The sequence below is a fragment of the Delphinus delphis genome, chromosome 10 (genome assembly GCF_949987515.2).
Source record: "Delphinus delphis chromosome 10, mDelDel1.2, whole genome shotgun sequence".
Classification (NCBI taxonomy): domain Eukaryota; kingdom Metazoa; phylum Chordata; class Mammalia; order Artiodactyla; family Delphinidae; genus Delphinus; species Delphinus delphis.
In genome coordinates, this window is record NC_082692.2 from 38,164,727 (window position 1) to 38,188,701 (window position 23,975).

The following is a 23,975-nucleotide window of genomic DNA, read 5'->3' on the forward strand; positions in this document are numbered from 1 at the left end:
GTCATGGATCATCTTCACTATTATTATTCTGAATTCTTTTTCTGGAAGGTTGCCTAGCTCCACTTCATTTAGTTATTTTTCTGGGGTTTTATCTTGTTCCTTCATCTGGTACAAAGTCCTCTGCCTTTTCATTTTGTCTATCTTTCTGTGAATGTGGTTTTCCTTCCCCAGGCTGCAGAACTGAAGTTCTTCTTGTTTCTGCTGTCTGCCCTCTGGTGGATGCCCTCCTCCTTTCAACTCACAGTTTCCTGCCTTATCCCAGACCAGAAGAGCTCTTGGCCTGGTGTGTGGCTATGCAGAGGTGCTGTTGGGCTGGACCAGGGTCCTGAGGCCATGCCACATGGTGGTCCCAGGCTGTTGGGCAGTTTTCTCTTGTCCGCATCTCTAGCCAGCTGCCTGCCATTGGCCAATTCAGGATTCTGTGATGGCATTGGGCCTGTGTGCAGGATGCACTTGAGGAGGCCCACCTGTGGGAGGAGGGTCGTGGCCGCCCCGCCCTCCAAGGGGCTGAGGCTCCTGGCGGGAAGCTCTCAGCCAGTGTCTGAACAAAGGACGTTGTGTCCTCATTCTTTGTAAACCCTCAGAGTTACCTCGATAACATTTTTTTAAATGGACTTCCCACTTGGCGTATTTATGAGATAAAGAATTTCCCCCATTAAAATTCAGGAACAACATGTTATTAGAATGCAAATGATCTATTAGTTGGAGCACTTTAAAATTCTAACCAGAAAACACTCACTCTTCACCGTCTTGGGCATCTTTATTTATCCCTGTGATTTCTCCAGAACCTTTCCTTCAAGGAGAAATCTCTGGGCTCTGCAGGGACTGTGAGTGGTGACAGTCAGGTAATTCTGAGATTGAAAAGCTGGAGGAAAAGAGACAAGGTCTGTAAACATCTGGATAGTTGGGGTAAAGGAGGTTTCTCCATGGAGAGGTGTAAACACAAGTATAAAGGTCTGGGTGTGGGGCTGACATGAAAGGTGGCCTGACAGCACATGGATCAGAGGCCCTGACTGGGGAGATGCCCTGAGTGGGGCTTCTGCACAAGGTGGAGGGCAGTGGCTACGGTTTGGGCCAGGGAGGAGGGTAATGCGTGGGTCACCAGCTATTTTTCTGACTGATCCTGGGAAGGAGCGTGTCATTTCCTGGCTGATGAGTCGGGGGAGGGACTGGGTCTGTGTGGCCTGGTCAGAAAAGGGGGGATACTGAGTCTCAGCAGAGTCTTTGCGGGGAAGGGTGTTTGAGGGAAGGTTTCCCAGACACAGAGGGTAAGGGGATTTCTGGACCTTCAGGTCACCTTCAACATTGTCTTAAGGCAATGGGCTGTGACAGGAGGGAGGGGACACTCAGACCCTGGGCTGTGACAGGAGGGAGGGAATGTGTATGCACCTCAAGGGTCAGAGAGGCAGGCTTGGCGCCACCTGCTGGCCAGCTGGGAAGTGCAGGCCGCAGCCTCTCAGTTCTGTGAAGCCCATGCTCCCAGCTGGCAAGCCTGCAGAAACCACTAAATTTGGAAATTCAAACTGAAATGGAGCCACATATCCCATGACTTCTCCAAAAATAGTTATAGAATAGTTAATTGGAAACCATATTCAATCAAAAGACCGTAGGCACAAACTTTACAACTTACACCAACATTCACTCAAAATTGTCCATAGACAAATTTAAAATGCAAAACTATAAAAATTGTAGATGAAAACATAGAAGGAAATCTACATAACCTTGGACTTGGTGAATTTTAACACAAAACTTCAAAAGCTTATCCACAAAAGAAATAAAATTTTGAACATGGACTTTAAAAATTTAAAACTTTAAATTCTCAGAAAACCAAAAGACAAGCCACAGATTGGGAGAAAAAATATTTGCAATATGCATATCTGATAAGAGTTTGTACAACTATAAAGCAAACACCTTCATTACAGATGGGTAAAGATCTGAACAGACACCTGACCAAAGAAGATATACAGATAATAAATAAGTGGACAAAAATATGATCAATGTCATATATCATTAGGGAATTACAAATTAAAACAACAGGACAGGGACTTCCCTGGTGGTGCAGTGGTTAAGAATCGACCTGCCAATGCAGGGGACATGGGTTTGAGCCCTGGTCCGGGAAGATCCCACATGCCGTGGAGCAACTAAGCTGGTGAGCCACAACTACTGAGCCTGCGCTCTAGAGCCCACAAGCCACAACTACTGAGCCCGCGTGCCACAACTACTGAAGCCCGTGTGCCTAGAGCCCGTGCTCTTCCACAAGAGAAGCCACTGCAATGAGAAGCCTGTGCACCGCAACAAAGAGTAGTCCCCGCTCGCCGCAACTAGAGAGAAAGCCCACGCAGCAACAAAGACCCAACACAGCCAAAAATAAAAAAATAAATAAATTTAAAAAATAAATAAACAAAACAACAAGACAGCACCACACACCTATTAGAGCTGCTAACCTCCTCCCAAAATGACAATACCGATTACTGGAGGAAGGGGAACAACAGCAACTCTTCTTCATTGCTGATGGAACGCACAGACGGCCTCTTGAGATACAGGTTGGCAGTATTTTCCAAAGCCAAAGAGGTCTCACATCTTGAGATCCATCCATCATGCCTCCAGTATTCACACAACTGCTTTGGAAAACTGTATCCACACAAAAACAAGGATGCTATTATGCACAGAACCTCTACTCATAATGTCTAAACCTTACAGGAATTAGGATGTGTTCAGTAGATGATGCATAAGCAAACTGGGGTACATCCATGTGAAAGGGAGCAGAATATGACACCCTGAAATGTGGAATTTCAAGAGAACCTAAAGAGCTAAAACAATTCTTAGAAAGAAAATCAACACAGCACACAGCAACATTAAATAAAATGCTGTGATACTGGCATGAAGATATACATACGGATGAATGCAACTGAATGGAGATCCTAGAAATAAACCCATTCATCTATGATGAACAGATTTCAGACTACAGTCAACAGCATTAAAATGGGGGGAAATGGTGTTTTCAACAAATGGTGCTAGGTGACTGGCTAACCACATGCAGAGGAATGAAATTGGACCCTTACCTCATACCACATACAAAAAGCATCTCAAAATACATAAAAGGCTTAAATGTAAAAAGTAAAATTTTACTCAGCTCCTTGAATCCACGGGTTCCACATCAATGGATTCAACCAATGCCAGATCAAAAACTATTAGAAAAAAAAATGCCAAAAAGTTTCAAAAGGAAAAACTTGAATTTACCACATTCCAGCAACTATTTACATAACATTCACATTGTTTTTACAACATTTATATAGCATTTATATTGCATTAGTTCTTATACACAATCTAGGAATGATCTGAAGTATACAGGAAGATGTACCTAGGTTATGTGCAAATACTATATCATTTTATATAAGAGATTTGAGCATCCATGGATTTTGGTATCTGTGGGGTGTCCTGGAACCAATCCCTCATGGATACTGAGGGACGACTCTGTAAAATCTCCAATAAAACATAGGGATAAACCTTCATAACCAGCAACCAAAAGAAAAAAATTAGATTTCCTTAAAAAGCTTTGTGCATCAAAAAAATGCAATTTAGAAAGTGAAATGACAGCCCACAGAATGGAAGAATTTCACATTATATTTATACCTGATAAGTGTTTATCCAGGTGTATCAAGAACGTTTACAACTCATCAACAAAGACAAATAACCCAATTTTAAATGTGGACAAAGGACTTAAATAGACCCTTCCCCAAACAAGACATGCAGATGGTCAACAAGCAGCTGAAAAGATAGGATGGAAATGCAACTTAAAACCACAATGCAGTAATAATGCCTTCACACATGCTAAAATGGGTATAATCAAAAACATTTAAAATAACAAATGTTGGCAACAATGCAGAGACACTGAAACTTTTAAACCTTATTGTGGAAATGGAAAATGGTGCAACCTCTGTTTACTCTATGAATATACAATTATCTATGGTTCAACAACTCCACCCCTAGATATAGAACCCAAAGAATTGAAAACAGGTGTACACATCTATTGACAGCAGCACTGTTCACAACAGCCAAAAGGTAGAAACAATGCTAATGTCCACCAATGGGTAAATGGATAAGTGACATGGAGGCTGATCCACATTATTCTGTCTTAAAAGGAATCAAGTGAAATGATATAGTCTCTGTTGAAAACAGTATGGCAGTTCCTCAAAAACTTCCACATAGAATTAACATATAATCCATCAATTCCACATCAGGGTAGACCCAAAAGATTGAAAGCAGGGACTGGAACAGATACGGGTACGCTCATCTTCATAGCAATATTAATCACAGTAGCAAAAGGTGGAAGCGACCCAAGTGTCAATGGATGAATGGATAAACTAAATGTGGTATACACAAAAAGCATTGAAAATTCATCTTTAAAAACTAAGGAAATTCTGACACATGCTACAACATATATTAACCTTGATCCATTATGATAAGTGAAATAGCCCTGTCACAAAAGAACAAAAATGATATGATTCCACTTATATGAGGTATCCAGAGAAGTCAAGTTCAAAGGCAGAAAATAGAATGCAGTTGCTGAGGGGAATTAGTGTTTAATGGCTACAGAGTTTCACTGGTGAAAATGGAAAAGATCTGAACGTGGATGGTGAGGATATTTGTACAACAATATGAGTGTGCTTAATGCCATAGAACTGTGTACTTAAAATGGTTTAAATGGTAAATGTTATGTACATTTAATCACAATAAAAAATGAATGAAGGGCGCAGTGGTTGAGAGTCCGCCTGCCGATGCAGGGGACACGGGTTCGTGCCCTGGTCTGGGAAGATCCCACATGCTGCAGAGCGGCTGGGCCCGTGAGCCATGGCTGCTGAGCCTGCGCGTCCGGAGCCTGTGCTCCGCCACGGGAGAAGTCACAACAGTGAGAGGCCCACATACCGCAAAAAAAAAAAAAAAGAATGAAGTACTGATACATGTTACAATACAGAAAAGGTCACCCAGATCTTACTTATCCTATGCACTTTCAATCCATCAAGGTTGTGATAATGAGGGAAAGTATCACTCATCATTTCAGAAGAACAAAACAGGATCAGAATGAAAAGAGACATTTCCCTAGAGTTGGGGCAGCTGGTGAAAGTTGAAGTGGGCCTGTGAATTGCATCATAATGTGGAAACCATAATATTTCCTCATGTGGAGATTTCGTGCTGGTTCCCTGGAAGAGTGTCCCTATTTTGGGACACTGAAGTGTTTTGTGTACAGTGGCAAATGTGAGTACTTTGTACTGCTATTTTAAATTTTCTATACGTTTGAAATTACTGGTAAATAAATGACTTTTCAAAACAGTCATGTCAATAAAAGGAAAGAAATGTAGAGAAGACAACAACCTTTGCTATAGAGACCAAGCCCTACCCAGATCCTGCTCACCCAAAATGATGATGCAATTCACCCTTGTAGGACTTCACACGTTTTTAAGGGACACTGTGGGAAGATTATATTAGTAGCCACTATGTCTTGGGTGTTGTGTATGACCTGGATGTGGTAGAAACAGTGGGATTTCTAATTCCAGTTTTCTGTATTAAATCACCAAAAAACTGTTAGAACCAATAAATGAATTCAGTAAAGCTGCAGGATACAAAATCAATACACAAAAATCAGTTGTGTTTTTCTACACTAATAATGAACCATCAGAGAGAGAGAAATCAAGAAAACAATCCCATTTACAATAACATCAAAAGAACCAACTACCTAGGAATAAATTTAACCCAAGACGTGAAAGAGCTGCACACTGAAAACCTTAAGACATCTGATGAAGAAACTGAAGACACAAATAAATGGAAAGATATCCTGTGCTCATGAATGGAAAGAATTAGTAGTGCTAAAATGTCCATTCTACCCAAAACAGTGTGCACATTCAATGCAATTCCTATCAAAATTCCAATGGAATTTTTCACAGAGGCTGAACAAACAATCCTGACATTTGCATGGAACCACAAAGGACCCCGAACAGCCAAGGGGATCCTGAGAAAGAAGAACAGCAGCTGGAGGAAACTCACTCACTGACTTGAAACCATATTACAAAGCTACAGTAACCAAACAGTGTAGAAATGGCACAAAAAGAAGCACATGGGCCAGAGGAATAGAATAGAGAGCCCAGGAGAAAACCACACATATGAGGTCATTTAATTTATGACAAAGCTGCCAGGGATATACATCAGGGAAAGGACTGTCCCCTCAATGAACTGTGTGCGTGATAGACAGAAGGAGAGAATTACTGTGTTGGTGTCTTGGGGACATTTGGAGGAGTTTCTGACAGTGGGGACGCAATCTGTCCATCTTTTCCCTCCTTGGCAGAAATCTCCATGACATGAGCCTCTCTAAGAATCCTCCCCGAATTGGGGCCTGAAGAAATCAGAGCTGAGATTCCAATTGTCTTTACAGACAATATCGCAAGTATAACTATTACTTCAATAAGATAATTAAAAATGCTATTATTGGGAATTCCCTGGCAGTCCAGTGGTTAGGACTCCACGCTTTCACTGCTGCAGGCGTGGGTTCAACCCCTGGTCAGAGAACTAAGATCCCACAAGCCACATGGCATGGCCACACACACACACACACACACACACAATGTTATTATTGCCCTTTATTCCAAATGTGTAAGAGCGGAAGTGTGGTTCCATGCACATTCCATTCTAAACACTACGAGCCTAGTGTTTAGAGCTGTCTGATTTGATTGGACCTGTTCATTCATCCCCGACTGGCTTCAAACCCATCTGAATTACTGGCAATGACCAAGCCGAATCCAGAGACTCACCAGCGGGAAGGACACTGATGGAAACTTTCCTATTACCTGTCCTGTTGGTTTCTCTGCACCTTCTGGTCACTAGGTTGTGTCACTCCCTGTGGTGCTGGGGTATCAAGTTTTTAATACGATTATCACCAATTACGAGACTAGAAAGAACAGAAATTCAGGCTATCCCATGAAATCTCTCTGAAACTAGAGGACAGAGTCACTTTATTGTCCTGGTTTAACAGGTCAGTTAGTTGTTGCTCATTACTAACTAGCCCTCTTTTACCATCATGCCAGGCAGTCAACTGAGATTTACTCATATTTATATTTACACTAGTTCTCCCTCAAAGAGCCTTCTGGATCAAAAGTGTGCACAACATCACCTCAGTCTGGAAATACTGGAAAGGCAGAATAAATCCAGTTTAATGTGACTTATGTAAATCATTTCTTACAGGGAATTCTCTTAGTGGGAAAGGTCAATGTTTTCCACCAAGTAAAAATAAATATAATACTGATCTGATCTCATCTGATCTCAAAATCGTGTTTTCTATAGGCACACATACAAACACACACACACTGGTATGGGCACACACACATGCACGTGGGCAGACACACACCCTCTGCTAAAGTTACCAATAGCTTTTAAGGTCAGTGAAATCCATGATTACGAGCTTACGCTGTGGAATGAGCTGGATCTGGGTTTAAATCCTGCTTCTGGCTGTGCAACAGGGCACTTTACCTCCCTGCATGGTTTTCCTCTGCTGGTAAACAACACCCATGACAGAAGGGTTAATGTAAGGATCAGACAGAACAGTGCCCACTAAACTGGTGCTTCTCCAACTCCACAGTGCACACGAATCATCTGGGAATCGTGTTACATTGGAGATGCTGATTCCGATTCTCAAGTGGGGCTTGATGCTCTAAGTTCCTAGGTGACCTTACACTGCTGGTCCATGCACCAAACTTAGCGTAGCAAAGCACACACTGAAACCTTACAAAAGGGAAACCAAAATTGCTATCCAGTGGTCCTGCCAGCCAAGTAAGAGAAGAAAGCTAAGAGGATTTTTTTGGTGCCCAGTGTGAGCTTGGTGTAAACTCAGTTTCTCTAGGTGTGGAGAAGATGACACGTCTGGGGCCAGGCTTTATTCTGTCCCCTCATGAGCCTCAGCAATGACTTAATTTCCATTCTTCTGCCCAGGGTCAGTCAGGGGCCATGCAAACCCACAGAGATGGGGCGTCTCATACCTGTCATAGTCCTGGCAAATCTCCCCCACGGCCAGCAAGGCCTTCAGGTACTCGCTGGGCTGCTAGGCGTAGATGTAGGGCAGGGGACAGCTGTTCCTGGGGTCCCCATTTGAGGCCGTGGACTCTATAGCTACCTGGAAGAGAAGACAGGCGAATGGGTGGATTTAAAGTGAACGCATCTGTACGACAAAGGAGGCAAGACTATACAATGGTGGAAAGACAGTCTTTTCAACAAACGGTGCTGGGGAAACTGGCCAGCTACATGTAAAAAAATGAAATTAGATCATTCTTTAACACCATACACAAAAATACGCTCAAAATGGATTAAAGACCTAAATGTGAGACTGGACACTATAAAACTCCTAGAGAAAAACATAGGCAGAACACTCTCTGACATAAATCACAGGAATATCTTTTTCGGTCCATCTCCGAGAATAATGGAAATAAAAACAAAAATAAACAAATGGGACCTAATTAAACTCAAAAGCTTTTGCACAGCAAAGGAAACCATAAACAAAATGAAAAGACAACACACAGATTGGGAGAAAATATTTGTAAATGATGTGACCAATAAGGGATTAGTCTCCAAAATTTACAAACAGCTCATGAGGCTTAATAACATCAAAACAAACAACCCAATCAAAAAATGGGCAGAAAACCTAAACAGACATTTCTCCAAAGAAGATATATAGATGGCCAAGAGGCACATGAAAAGATGTTCAACATCGCTAATTATTAGAGAAATGCAAATCAAAACCACAATGAGATATCACCTCACACCAGTCAAAATGGCTATCATCAAAAAATCCACAAACAATAAATGCTGGAGAGGGTGTGGAGAAAAGGGAACCCTCTTGCACTGTTGGTGGGAATGTAAAGTAGTACAGCCACTATGGAGGTGCCTTAAAAAACTAAAAATAGAGCTACCATATGACCCTGCAATCCCGCTCCTGGGCATATATCCAGAGAAAAACATGGTCTGAAAGGATACATGCACCCCAATGTTCACTGCAGCACTGTTTACAATAGCCAAGACATGGAAGCTACCTAAACATCCATGCAACAGAGGAATGGTTAAAGGAAGATGTGGTACATGTACATAATGGAATATTACTCAGTCATTAAAAAGAATGAAATAATGCCATTTGCAGCAACATGGATGGACCTAGAGACTGTCATACTGAGTGAAGTAAGTCAGACAGAGAAAGAGAAATATCACAATATCCCTTCTATGCGGAATCTAAAAAGAAATAATACAAAGGAACTCATTTACAAAACAGAAACAGCCTCATAAACTTAGAGAACGAATTTATGGTTACCGGGGGGAAGGGATAGTCAGGGAGTTTGGGATCGACATGTACACACTGCTATATTTAAGATGGATAACCAACAAGGACCTAATGTATAGCACACAGAACTCTGCTCAATGTTATGTGGCAACCTGGATGGGAGGGGAGTTTGGGGGAGAATGGACACATGTATATGTATGGCTGAGTTGCTTTGCTGTGCACCTGAAATTATCACAACAGTGTTAAGTGGCTATACCCCAATATAAAATTAAAAGTTCAAAAAATAAAATAAAGTGAACGCATCTTGTAGGAATTGCAATCAGCCCTGAGAGAGACACGGCCTGAGGGGGTGGGGGGAAAGCAGCACGTTACACACACTGCTGATAAGTGATAAGTAGGGTTAAAGAACAAATTCATTAGCTTTAAAAACTAGTTACTAGGGAATTCCCTGGTGGTCCAGGGGTTAGGACTAGGCACTTTCACCGCCGAGGGCCTGGGTTCAATCCCTGGTCGGAGAACTAAGATCCTGTAAGCCAAAGGATCTTTTTTAAAAATAATTAATTAATTAATTAATTAAATTTATTTTTGGCTGCATTGGGTCTTCGTTCCTGCGTGCAGGCTTTCTCTAGTTGTGGTGAGCGGGGCCTACTCTTTGTTGCGGTGCATGGGCTTCTCACTGCTGTGGCTTCTCTTGCTGTGGAGCATGGGCTCTAGGTGCACGGGCTTCAGTAGTTGTGGCACACGGGCTCAGGAGCTGTGTCTCGCGGGCTGTAGAGAGCAGGCTCAGTAGTTGTGGCGCACGGGCTTAGTTGCTCTGCGGCATGTGGGATCTTCCCAGGCCAGGGCTCGAACCCATGTCCCCTGCCTTGGCAGGTGGATTCTTAACCACTGTGCCAGCAGGGAAGCCTGGAAGGTCAGTTCTGATGTCTTTAAAAATGTGACATTTTATTGGAAGTGCATTTTATGTTTTTGTTTTTTTGGCCGAGCCATGCAGCATGTGGGAATCTTAGTTTCCTGACTAGGGATGGAACCCGTGCCCCCTGTAGTGGAAGCACAAAGCCTTAACCACTGGACAGCCAGGGAAGTCCCTGGAAGTGCATTTAAAATTTTCTGTCTTGATATCTGGAGACTCCAGTGGACTAGCTACTGTTGCCAAGGCAGTATGACTTTGGGCTATTGCAGGGATCCAAAGGGGTTTTTGTTGGTTTTTTAAAAAAATATTAACATGAGAAAAATGGAAAAAGTAAATATAGAAGCTAAATTCAGCCTCTTTTCTCTTCAAAATGCATAAAATACAGATCCTCTGGTTATATCTCTGATTTAAAAATACAAAGACTCATGAAGTGATTTTCCCAACTGGCAGAGAGACTTTCTCCCAGTCGGTAGAGCTGGTACCATCAGAGTCCTCTTCTCATTCTTTGTTCTGGATTGAGACCCCTCTGAAAATGTGGGACATTGATTCTACACAATATTAACTCCTCACCTCCCAACATGTTTACTCCAAATGGAAAAATCCTTTATGTGAATAAAGGTGGCCATCGAGGTCCAGAGTGTTCTCTTTGAGGGAACTCATGAAGAGAAGACAGAGAACCGCATGGTGCAAACCATACAAATACATTCAGTTGGGTTCCAAAAGATTCAAATGCAGTTGAGAATAAAGATCCCACCACCAACCCATTTTTTTTCTCTGTGATTATTCCTTCTAGTCAGTATAATGTAAAAGTGTTTGGTCACGAAGATGGGCTCAAATCATCTGATGATGGGAAGAATCAAAGCCTCTATTTCCTGGAATACTACATAAAACTTCTGTAGGAACAGATAACATCTTTGCTTCCTACTAACTGGAATGTGGTATTTTAAAATCAGAAGTCCAACTGCAGATCAAAAAACCCTGTAGTACAAGGCACTTTTTTTTTTTAAAATAAATTTATTTAATTTTGGCTGTGTTGGGTTTTCGTTTCTGTGTGTGGGCTTTCTCTAGTTGCGGCGAGCGGGGGCTACTCTTCAACGTGGTGCGGGCTACTCTTCAACGCGGTGCGCGGGCTTCTCATTGTCGTGGCTTCTCTTGTTGCAGAGCACAGGCTCTAGACGCGCAGGCTCAGTAGTTGTGCCTCAAGGGCTTAGTTGCTCTGCAGCCTGTGGGATCTTCCCAGACCAGGGCTCGAACCCGTGTCCCCTACATTAGCAGGCAGATTCTTAACCACTGCGCCACCAGGGAAGTCCAGTACAAGGCACTTTTTAATCAAAACCTCCAAAACCAGGGTCTCCTTAAGACAAACCAAGGGTTCAAACAAAATGCTATGTTGTTACCAGAGACCGGGAGATAAACTGGAAGTCTCTGAAGTGCAATGAAAATACAACTCACAAACCTCAGAGTAACGATTTTTAAAGAACTGTTTGGAAGCTCTAGGAAAGTGCCTGTCTCATGCTGGGAAGCTCGCTGGACCCCAACGGCTCCTGCTCCCAATAAATGATGCCGGGAGTGTGTCTGGAAGAATAAACATGAGACTGAGCATTCATAGGAACGGTATAGGTTTGATGTCCATGTGCGTCTTCACACGGGAACACGTGAGCAGATCTTTAGTTCCATTCTAGGCAAGCTCCTCTCATCCGACCATTCAAAACTGCCCAGCCACTCCTACCATGGACAGATACTTCCTTTCACTGAATGCTCAGGGGAAATCACCTGGTTTGGATGCGGTTTGAGTTTGATCCTGTGACACCATCAGCATTTCCCACCAGAGATAAATGAGGAGATTCTGACCTTTATTAGTATGCTATGAACACAGGTGTCCTGGCTGTACTTGCCAACCCTCCTTCTATTTTTATTCACCTATCTACCTGTAAGTGCCTTTGACCTACTCTGAGCTCAGACCCTTGATCTATTAGAGTAACTCTGTCAGTCTTTCTTTAAAAATGAACAGGCAATAAAATGAATTTAACCCAGAAGCAGCAGCTCAGCAAGGGAAATGAAAACATCAGAAGCACCTTTTCGGCCGAGGCCAGAGCTTCAGGGGTCCCTCCAGTCCTCTCCCCCGCCCCCTCCTCCCTGGTACTTTATCTAATAGAGGAAGGAGCACGGAGGGACTTGGCTGAATCAAGGGACCTGCGAGACTATGGATGAGTTTTAAGCCCGAGACGCAATTAAATATTATTGGAACCTACTGTAAGGGGGGCGGGGAGGGGAGGTTAGGAGGCTGAGAGGCTGAGTCCCAACGCAGCGGGGTCCAGCCCCGGGACCCAGCGCAGACGAACCACCCCCACCCCGCCCCCTCGATTCCCAGCAGCCAGGAGGAGGAGCCCTGCGACTCCAGCCCGGACTCTGCGCCTCCCCCTCCCCGAGTCCCCTCAGGACGCACAAGTCGGGCCCCTTGCTCACCCCAGACCGCCCGAGCAAGCCGGGCGGTGGGCAGGGGCGAGATGAGGGGCCGAAGTTCCCCTGGACGAAGATGCTGCGCGCAGCTCTTCCTAACGAGCAGGGGCGGCTCGAAGCGAACCCCTGTGCCTCAAAAGTTGGTCTCGCCGGGAGAGGAGGCCCGGGGACGCGGCGCCGGGGCCGGGCCCAACTTACCTGGCGCGCGGCCCGGAGGGCGGACGGGGCTTAGCTGGCGGGGCCAGTCCAGCCCGCGGCGGCAGTTCGGCCATGGGCGCGGCCGGGCTTCGTGCCGCCCTCCCCTCGGGCGCTGGGCACTCTGCCAGGGTGGAGGGAAGAGACGCCGAGCCGGGAATTCAAGCTCCGCGAGACCCGGGCTCCATTCTGGACGGCGGGGGCGGGGCCGCTTGGCCCACTGTCACGTGCCCGGCCCTATTTCAGGCGCCCTAGCTTTAGAGCAGGTGCCCAGCCTTCAAATCATGTAAACCGGCTCTTCGTCTCTGAAAGGGCTCCAGGTCACTGTTTGCCCCTCCAGCCTGCAACTTGAAACGTTGTAACTTCCCCGTTGACCCCAGCGCCTAACATAGCTTCTGGCAGAAAGGCTGAGATCAGTGATTGTTCAACACTCGGATAAGTGAGACCCTTCTCTTGGAGGAGGGGTGTGGGGACAGGAGGAAGAGGCTCAGATGGAAAGGGAAGAAGGAAGTTTGGGGAGAACTCAAGAGGAAGGGCAGGGATGAACACAGCCTGCTCACCCAAATACTGCCGCTTTTACACGCTCCACTGTTCTCGACCACCAGCCCCGTTTTCCAGATGCCAACACCCACGCAGGCCTGCGGCTTGCAAACTGCAAGCCCAGGAGTCAAGCCAGGTAGTTCTGCCTCTGGAGAAACAAAGGGCAGTCAGACTGCAGACAGCCTGTGAGGCTGTGTGGCCATTGGGCCACCCGACCAGGCTGGCAGTGCCTTGTCGGATGCTGAAGGCTGAACTCTGTCTCATCTGTGAGGTGAGGCGATTTGAGCCAGAGAGTCAGGCACCCCGTAGCCAAGCCCTCCTCTCTGGGCACCTCCTTGGGGTTCCGTCAACCCCATCCAGCCCATGCTCTCCAGCAACAAGGACGAGCTGCACTGGCTGCGCGTGGCTGGGCAGGAGTATTCTCTGCAGCACACCAGGGAGCAGGACTTTGAGATGAACGGCCGAGCCCTTTGCATCCTCACCAAGGACGACTTCCCACTCCGCTCCCTGGGTTCAGGTCGGGGGCACTCACTGGCTTCTCTGATGCAAACCGGGGGGAGCGGGGGTGGGGGTGGGGAGCTGTCTTGCTCCCTCCCTCTCCCTTCCCCATTTCCATCCTAAGGCCTCTGCGTAGCATCTCCATCAGCACGAATCTTGTGACGGACATGCCAGCTGACACCTGGTCAGCAGCCTGCCCTCCCGCGCCCCCCCGCTTCAGCTGACGTTCTGTATGAGTTGCTCCACTACATCAAGACCCAGCGGCAAGCTGTGGCATGTGGGCCCTTTTTCGGAAGAGCTTTCAGGCAGAGGGTGCCCACTCAGCCCTTCCCCTGCTGCCTGGAAGGTGAGGAGGCTCTCTTAGACCCTCCCCCAGATTGGCCTCATCAGAGGGCAGAGCTTCTTCCAGGCAAAATGATGAAAGAGGCAGCATTGTGGGCCAGGCTCCCCATCTCCCCCTGCCCTGCCTCCCCAACTCTCACCCCTGCCCTCTGTGACTGTCCTCTAGCCGAGGGGACTTGCCTCTCATCTCCCCCTTTCTCTGCTCTCCTCTCCAGCAGAGGGTTGTTTATGTGGCATCCCTCTCTTCTCCTCCTGATCTCTCCATGGAAATTGCTCTCCTCAGGGTCTCCAGGGACCTGCACACAGGGCTATTCATGTCACTCCCAGTCCTTACTCACTGCTGCAACCTTCCAGTTGCTCGGGCCAAAACGCTGGATGTCATTTTTGATTACTTTCTTTCTCTCTCATCCTCATCCCAACTGTCAACAACTCCTGCTGGCTCTACCTTCAAGATCTACCCAGAATCCAACCACTTCACACACCTGTAGTGCTGCCCAGGGTCCAGCCCCTGCCTCCTCTGGAGAACCTTCTCACTGGTCTCCTTGCTTCTGCCCTTGATCTCCTATGATCTATTCTCAACAGAGTAGCCAGAGATTCATAAGTCAGGTCATGTTACTTCTTTGCTCAAAATCTTCCAGTGGCTCTCATCTCACTCGTCAAAGCCCCAGTCCATACAACGACCTCCCTGCCCTCTGCTGTCCTCTCCCACTCCTCTCCCTCTTGCTCATGCTTCTCCAGCCACACCAGCCTCCCTGCTCATTGAACAAGCCAGAGAAACCCCTGCCTCAGGGCCTTTGCACTTACTGTTCCCTCTGCCTTGCAATCTCTTCTTTACATGCCCACATAGCTCACTCATCTACCTCCTTAGGTGTCTGTTCAAATGTTATCATGTCTGTGAGGCATTTCCCAGAATTCCCTATTTGCCTTGTACAGTAGTGCTTTATCCTTTCCCCCCATATTGTATACTACTTCTATTTCCTTTTTTATTTTAATCATCTGTCTTCCTCCCCCTCCCTACCCCACTAGAATATAAAGCTCCATGAGGGCAGAAGCTCTTTTCAGTTTAGTGATGTGTCCCCAACATTCTTAGAACAATGCCTGTCTCACTGAAGGTTCTCCATCAATAGTTATTGGGTGGATGAAGACGGCACCTGGGTTCTGGACCTGGCTCTGTCACCTCTTGGCATTGTGAACAATTTTACAGATGAGGGAGCAGGTTTGAGAAACTAAGTTACTTGTCTGGGAGCTAGGGTTAGCACCTGGGCTGTCTGGCCCTCACCCACACCCTCCAGTGCTTCCCTGACCTTCTAACCAGGGGCTGGGTGTGGGGAGAGCACTAGGAGTGCAGCCCCACGGGCTCCCGCGCATGTCACTGAGGGGGTCTGGGTTGGGGGAGGCTCTGGGCCCAAAGAATCGATGGTGCTCCTCTGCTTGCAGAGGGGATCGGGGCCTCCTGCAGCAGCCACCAGCCCTGGGGCTTGCCAGCTCTTTGAGCCATGTGGATGCCCCTGGCCTGGCCAGCTGGCCCCTCAGCAGGCAGGAGTCCCTCAGTTTATCTCACTGTGTGGAGCTCAGCTGCAGGGCTGAAGGAGTCTCCTCCTTCCCCACGATGCCACAGGCCCCCATCGATGGCAGGATCACTGGTGAGTAGGAGGCTGTGCTCCCCTGGCACACAGGAGGGAGGTGTGCTGAGGCTAAGTCCCAGAGGTGGGTGGGTGACAAGGAGGAGGGTTATTTTGATCTGGGGAATGAGAGGGTCTGTGCTTGGCAGTGGTGTGTGGGGTAATTCTCCTGTGTGCTGGTCACAGTCTGGTCACAGCAAGCAGAAAGTGCTGCCCGGGATCGCCAAGCCCACCCTATGTCCAGGCCAGGGACGATTTACCAGTCATAGTTCAGACAGTCAGACTGGCCTAGAGTATGCCCCCTCCCCCTTTAAAACTTTATTTTTATAATTAATTTTTAAAAATTAATTTATTTTTGGCTGCTTTGGGTCTTTGTTGCTGCGTGTGGGCTTTCTCTAGTTGTGGCGAGCGGGAGCTACTCTTTGTTGCAGTGCGTGGGCTTCTCTTTGCGGTGGCTTCTCTTGTTATGGAGCACGGGCTCTAGGCATGTGGGCTTCAGTAGTTGTGACTCGCGGGCTTAGTTGCTCTGCGGCATGTGGGATCTTCCCAGACCAGGGATCGAACCAGTGTCCCCTGCATTGGCAGGCGGATTCTTAACCACTGCATCACCAGGGAAGCCCCAAAACTTTATTTATTTTTAAATAGTTGAGTGTTTACTATGTGCCAGGCATGGTTCTAAGGCTTTTATTTAACCCCACAACAGCCCTCTGAGGTTGGTATTATTAGTAGCCCCATTTTACAGATAAGGAAAATGAGGCACAGAGAGGTTAAGTGACCTTCCCATGGTCACACAGCAGTAAGTGGCAGAATTGAAGTGTGAATCCAGGCAGTCTGACTCTAGGGCCTGAGCTCTAATCAGGTGATATACTTCTCCGCATTCATTGTTAAAGGACTGACTAACAGACAGGTAACCAGATGGACTGACAGATAAGCTGACTGCCTTCCCAAAGTGTGTTTTCTAGTCATGGCGGGGCCACTACATTTATCCTAAGACACCACAGAGGGGGCAGAAACTTAGCTCCTGGGTTAAAAGTGACTGGGAGTCACTGAAACACAGTTACTTGATTTTAATATAATGCTTAACATTCTTAGAGCACTTACTCTGTACCAGGCACTGTGCTAAGGGTCTTTTGGTCGATTATGTTACTTAATCCTCACATCACCCAACACGACGAAACTGTGGCTCAGAAGAAGTCCAGTAACCTGCCCCCCACGCCCGAGCCAGGTGGCCCAGGTGGGACTTAAGAGCTTGCGCCCAGGCTCCCTCTGCCACTTGCCCTTCGTGATAGCACATTCGATTTTCCAGAACCTCCTGCTAGGGTGCTGGCTGGATAGGATGGATGTTACAATCCTGATTTAATAGAGATCCGGGAGGTTGAGTGACTGGGCCAGGGGCAGAGAGGGACCTGGAGACAGGGTTCCAGCCGCCAGCCACTGGCCAGTGCCCCCGCCACCTGCCCCCGGGTGAAGGGTGTTGGCTTTGGTGTCTGAAGAGCTGGGTTAGGCTACCCATTCCGCCTGCTCCTTAGGAGCCTGGTGACTGGGTTATGTCCATACCTCTCTGAGCCCATTTCCTCATCCCTTGCTGGGGGTTAAAGGTCTCCACCTGTTAGAGTCAGGATGATTGAATGAAATGAGTAATGAGGCCCCACGTGTGGCTGTTTCTGTTAGTACCGTCGTCTTCACCACCCCGCTGCATGCCTGGGCCCCGGCTTCGAGAGCCCCAGAGCACCTTTCTCATGCTCGTCCTCACAGCTCCATGAAGGCGCCCCGTCTGCACCCTCTGTGCTCAACTGCAGACTGCCAGCTGCTGTGGGATTACAAGTACCAGCTGCTCTCTGACACCTGGTACGAGCCCTACATCAAGTGGGAAGACAATAATGCCAAGGTCTTCTGAGTTGTGGATCCAAATGGGCTTGCCAGATTCTGGGGAAACCACAAGGTGAACCTCAGTCAGCGGGCAGGATGGTCTCAACACACATGACAGGGCAGGGGCCACAGTGGACCCCTCAGCACTAGGGGACAGGCCTCAACTGATGGGAGCTTCACCAGCAGCCCCAGAAGTGTTGGGATCATTTTTTTCTTAAATTTTTTGAATTTTATTTATTTAGTTTTTATACAGCAGGTTCTTATTTGTTATCTATTTTATACATATTAGTGTATATATGTCAATCCCAATCTCCCAATTCATCCCCCCACTCCCCACCCTCACTTTCCCCCCTTGGTGTCCATACGTTTGTTCTCTACATCTATGTCTCAGAAGCCTGGCAAACTGGTTCATCTGTACCATTTTTCTAGGTTCCACATATATGCGTTAATATACGATATTTGTTTTTCCCTTTCTGACTTACTTCACTCTGTATGACAATCTCTCGGTTCATCCACGTCTCTATAAATGACCCAATTTCGTTCCCTTTTATGGCTGAGTAATATTCCATTGTATACATGTACCACATCTTCTTTATCCATTCGTCTGTTGATGGGTATTTAGGTTGCTTCCATGACCTGGCTATTGTAAATAGTGCTGCAATGAACATTGGGGTGCATGTGTCTTTTTGAATTATGGTTTTCTCTGGGTATATGCCCAGTAGTGGGATTGCTGGGTCATACGGTAGTTCTATTTTTAGTTTTTTAAGGAACCTCCATATATTCTCCATAGTGGCTGTTGTTGGGATCATTTCATTTTGGGAGATTCCCAGGGACAGGCAGTTACTTCTTGAGGATGGGGACTGTCCCTGGAACTCAGGAATCTTGCCTTCTAATCGCTTAATTCCACCTTTCCTTAGCATTTGAGGCTTTCAAAGCACGCTTACATGAATTGTGCATCATTTGCTGTTAAGCCAGGTGAGGAAGCTGGTACCCTGGAGGAAGCTGGGACAGAAACCCAGGTCTCAGGCCCTGCAGAATCATCAGCTGTCAGGGCTGGAAAGGCCTGGGGATGACCGAGGCCAGCATTCCTAACGTGAGGAGCGCCCATACCTAAATGGGTGTCTGCCAGGGGATTTTAGGCGGTTTACTCCAAATTCTAATAATTATTTATTTTAGTAAGCATTAGGATGACAAAATTTAACTACTTTGTCAATCTCATGATTGACAGTGGTGATATAAAACCAGTGTGCTAGTCTATAAATAAATTCATTTAGGTTAAAAAGAGTCTTTAAAGAAAACTATTAACAATAATGATCAGGCTTCCCTGGTGGCGCAGTGGTTGAGAATCTGCCTGCCAATGCAGGGGACATGGGTTCGAGCCCTGGTCCGGAAAGATCCCACCTGCTGTGGAGCAACTAAGCCAATGCGCCACAACTACTGAGCCTGTGCTCTAGAGCCCGCAAGCCGCAACTACTAAGTCCGCATGCTGCAACTACTGAAGCCCTTGTGCCTAGAGCCCGTGCTCTGCAACAAGAGAAGCCACAACAATGAGAAGCCCCGCGCACCACAGCGAAGAGTAGCCCCCGCTCGCCGCCATTAGAGAAAGCCCATGCGCAGCAACAAAGACCCAACACGGCCAAAAATAAATAAATAAGTTAAATAAATTAAAACAAACAAAAAACCAATAATGATCATCTGCAATATATAGCATCTCCTAAAATGGCACAGCATTTGATTGCCAAGCATTGCTCAGAGGGCTTTGCCTGTATTAACTCATTTAGTCCTCACAACAACCTCATGGGGTGGATATTATCAGATGCGGAAACTGAGGCACAGAGCGGTGTATCAACTTGTCCCAGTGTTTGCAGCCAGTAGGTGGCAGAGCAGAGACCTGAATCCAGACCATGTAGCTCTGGGCGCCACCCTGTTTTGTGGCCTCTGGGTAGTGCTGGTGGCTGGAAGGATGCAAATGACTAAAGTTTGGGTGTGCTTATCTGGAGGGAGGGCAACTGAGGCCCCAAGGGCAGCAGTTCCATTTACTGAGCACAGACCACATGTTAAGCACTGTGCTAAGTGCTCTCATGGATTAACTAATTTAATGCTCACAACAAATCTGTGAGATTGATGTTTTTATTTTCATTTTATAGCTGGGGCAACAGATGCAGAGAGGTAAAGAAACTTATCCAAGGTCACACAGCTGCCAAATGGTGGAGCTGGAGCTTAAATTGACACCAAAGCCCAGCCTCTTTGTCCCTACTCTGCACAGTCCACTCCCCAGAGAGAGGAAAACCTGACTTGGTCAAAGCCACACAGTTAGGTGGCAAGGCCCTCATGCTACCCCACCATGCTGTCTCTCCTACTAACTATATATTTATTTGTTACTACTCGTGACATTTGCCATTTAAAAGCAACATGCAATTCACTCCTGGCCCATGGGTCTCAGTCAAGTAGGTGACAGAACCATCCCATTGTTTCTTCCCACCCCCCCCCCCCGACCCCGGCCTTCCCCTGCCTTTCTCCTTCCCAATGCATGAGAACTTTCATATTCCCTAACAGACCCCTGGGCTGAGGGGCTTAAGAAACCATCCAGTCCAACCTGCTCCCTCCCAGGCCTGGAAGGAGCAGGGTGGGGAGTAGGGGGTGATGTGGGGCTGCTTTTCCTTCCAGAAGCAGGTGAACGTGACCTATGAGAAGATGTCACATGCCTTGTGCCCCTACCATAATCTGAACATCATTAAGAAGGAACCCAGGCAGAAACTCCTGTTCAGGTGAGTGGCCTAGGGGCCAAGATGCCAGGTGGAGTGGAGCTGGGGTGGGGTGGCCTGGAAGACCTCTGCAGCTGGGGCACGGGCTGATTTGCAGCTGGGGCCTGAATTCCAGATTTCTGAAGACACCCAGGAAGATCAATCAGGACAAGGGCAACAGCAGGGAGCTTCTGGAGAGCCAGGAGCAGGACAGAGTGGACTTTAAGGAGGAGATGCTGGAAGTCTCTCTGTGAAGGACATGTGGACTCCAGACACCGGGCACCAACAGGTCAGAGACTGAGTCTCCCACGAAGGCAGCTAGCTGTTCCTCCCTCCTCCCAGGGCAGCAGGGAACCCCAGCTGGGTTTTGCACTCTCGGATCAGAGCTGGTGTCTCAGACCTCAAAGCTGCCGCCTGGGGACCTGGAACAGCTGAGAACCGGCAGGCCTCACCTCCAGGACACTGTGGGGGCACTCTTTGGATAGGGCAGCCCTGGTTGCTAAGTGGGAGCACAGGGAGTGAACTTTCTCCCTACCCTGCCCCTTAGTACCTGCCCAGCTCAGGAGAGGAAGCCAGTCGCTGAGAGAACATCCAGCCCAATTCCTTCAATTTACGGAAGAAGGAAGCAGAAGTCCCTCACTGAGCCTCAGTTTTCCTCATCTGCAAAATGGGCAAGCTCATGAAAACCACCCTCAGGGGGCTGGTGCATGAAATGGAAAAAAGAATTACTGCTTTGTCAACCTTAGTAATGATAACAATGATGATGTCTGACAGTTAAGTGCTTACCATGTGCCAGGCCTTGTGCCAAGGGTTCTACCTATATTTTATCTCATTCAATTCACATACCAACCACCAGAGGTTTAAAGATGGGGAAATGGAGGCAGAGGCTTGCAGAGCTGGGATGCTTCCCTCGAACCCAGTGCTGTGACCTGTTTTCTTTTAGTGCCTCGAAATGTGATGGGCACTTCTCAAGCAGAGGCCATAGCCCTACCTCTCTGCCCTCAGCATCTTCATAAACAGTTTATTTCACCTGGCCCAACTCCCTTGTCCTCAGTTTTCAGTCCTTGGCGACTCTGATCATGACCCAGTAAAGATCGCCCACGCCGCCCACATCCTGGCTTCCTATGCTCCTATACCCGTATCTGCCAATTGACCTTGGGCAAGTTATTCTATCTCTTTGGAGCCTCATGTTTCTCATCTGCAAAATGGGGATGCTATTCCTAACCTGACATCACAGGATTCCCAGAAAACTTGAATAAGACCGTAGTTGTGAAGTACGTGACTGCCGTCCGTATAAGGAGTTAAGAAAACTCTGCAAACGCAAAGCTGCTCTAAAGCATGAAAATGCCTCTGCTATTGGTTCAGCTTCTCCTCGATGCTCCCCAGCCCCCCAGGTACCTCCTGATGGGGTCAGAGCCTCTGCCCTTGCAACCCCGGGGAAGCTGGCGGAGAAAGGGAAGGGAGTGTTTTCAGTTCATTGAAAACAGAACTTCCTGGATTCGCATCTTCTTTTCTGGAAGGAGGAAACCACCTTTGCCTCTTGCCTCCAGCAGGTCAGGAAACACCCCCACCGGCCACCCCCATCTGGCTGGACCTGATCTGGCCTTGGGTCACTGTAGCCGAGAAGCTGATTTGGGACTCAAAGCTGTGACTGCTCATAAGCAGGGAAAATCCTGGCTTAGTCCCGTCTTGGGCCCTGGACAATTCCACACTAGAAGAGGCCAGGCAGGGGCCTTGGCCAAAAGGTTTAGCAGGAAAATCCTAGGCCCCTTTAGTCTTCCTGAGACTGTTCCATCTCCTTGACTTTGCTCCAGGATGAACCCATGCCCCATAGCTTTTCTCATCATCCCCAGCCCAGAACTACATAAGTGGACTGGGAGGGACCATCGAAATCAACTTGCCCAGCCTCTCCTCTTACAGACAAGGCAGCTGAGGCCACAGAGGGGGAGTGACATGCCCAAGGACATACAGCCCAGCTCAGCGTGCTGCCTCCTCACGGTGCCTCATTTCTAATTGTCTCGCATCTCATGGGTCCAAGACGTAGAGGTTTAAATGAGAGGATGGAGTCATAAGTCACTTCTTCCAGTTATGATGTTGGCATCTGCCTGCTGTTGTGTTAATGGTTGTCAACAGCTGCATATCCCAAAGACTATGTCTTTACGGCGGTGGGGGGAGGGGGAGTGTTAAATCTCACCCAACGCTGGGACCGTTGGGGCCAGGAGTGAGAAGTGGGCTTGAGCAGAGTCCACCACCCCAGACCCCAGATCCCTGGACTCTCCACTCAGCTCTGGACTGAGCTGCACCCCGTTTCTCCAGGAACTTTAGGCCCTGGTCTGGGATGGATGCCTGGGTGCCAGGAATAAAGGGATTCATTCAGCCTTTCCTTCCATGAACATTAATTGAGCACCTCCTGTGTACCTGGCACGAAAGGAAGCTCTGGGTTTCTATCCATTTTTTACACAATTAAATTCCTGAAAAGTGGGGGGGGGGCGGTCACTGAAAACAACATATATCAAGATGGACTTCCTCACAAATCATCTTAACAAGCAGGAAATAGAGTCCCATGGTTTGAAAAAGTAGCCAGCCACGTCCTTTTTTGCCAGATTACATTAATGTCAACAGGAAATAAAGAGTTTATGAAAAAAAAGTGAGTGTATTAAGAAGGTCATGATACAAGTCACTGTCTCCATCCAGTCAAGCCATTCACAGCACTAACCCAGGAGCATGGGCTCCATCACGTCCACCTTCTCCTTATGTGGATTCTTTTTTTTTTTTTTAAGATTTTTTTTGATGTGGACCATTTTTAAAGTCTTTATTAAATTTGTTACAATACTACTTCTGTTTTATGTTTTGGTTTTTTGGCCACGAGGCACGTGGGATCTTAGCTCCACAACCAGGGATCAAACCCGCACCCCCTGCATTGGAAGGCAAAGTCTTAACCACTGGACCACCAGGGAAGTCCCTCCTTATGTGGATTCTTGCCAACAAAGTCTTTTTCTCTTGAAAGAAAGCTCCAGATCTAGCACTTCCCCCCCAGCTTTACTGAGACATGATTGACGTATAATGTTGTGCAAGTTTAAGGTGTACAATGTCCAGCACTTTCTCCCATCCTAGTGGCCGTGCCACGTCTCAAGGCTCTTACTGCAGGAAGCCTGGGCTGATGCTGGTGACACAACATCTTTCTCATGCAGGATCCTAGTTGTGACAGCCTTTCTTGGCTTCTTCCTCTGGTTCCTCCCTATGGTGTTAATCTACATTTTCTAGTCAAGTGTTCTCTTAAGTTTTATAGAGACACACAGAAAACACACACACTTACAGAGCAAGGGCCTGATGCCTCCAAGCCATCCGGGGTCTGGTGGTGAACGTGAAGGTGGCCCAGGCTCAGGAGGAGCCCTGTGCAATGCTGGTGTCAGGTCCCCTTGGTCCCCTCCTCCACACTGGCTTGACCACTCAGTTTGATGACCTCTGAACTAAGCCAC

At 47.3% G+C, this 23,975-nt stretch overlaps 1 protein-coding gene and 1 long non-coding RNA gene across 2 annotated transcripts; one reads left to right on the top strand and one right to left on the bottom strand.

The window, feature by feature from the left end:
- Positions 1-749: 749 nt before the first annotated feature.
- LOC132431556 (uncharacterized) lies at positions 750-13,033 on the bottom strand. Its single transcript, XR_009520771.1, has 3 exons — positions 12,885-13,033; positions 8,025-8,158; positions 750-865 (listed from the first exon to the last, which is right to left on the bottom strand). It is a non-coding gene; the product is annotated as an uncharacterized lncRNA (long non-coding RNA).
- Positions 13,034-13,781: 748 nt separating this feature from the next.
- Positions 13,782-20,750, top strand: ETV7 (ETS variant transcription factor 7). Its single transcript, XM_060021638.1, is given in 6 exon segments — positions 13,782-13,938; positions 14,140-14,353; positions 15,699-15,904; positions 17,683-17,825; positions 20,420-20,520; positions 20,633-20,750. Coding segments are annotated over 6 exon segments (936 nt in total). The 5' UTR covers positions 13,782-13,784.
- Positions 20,751-23,975: the final 3,225 nt, after the last annotated feature.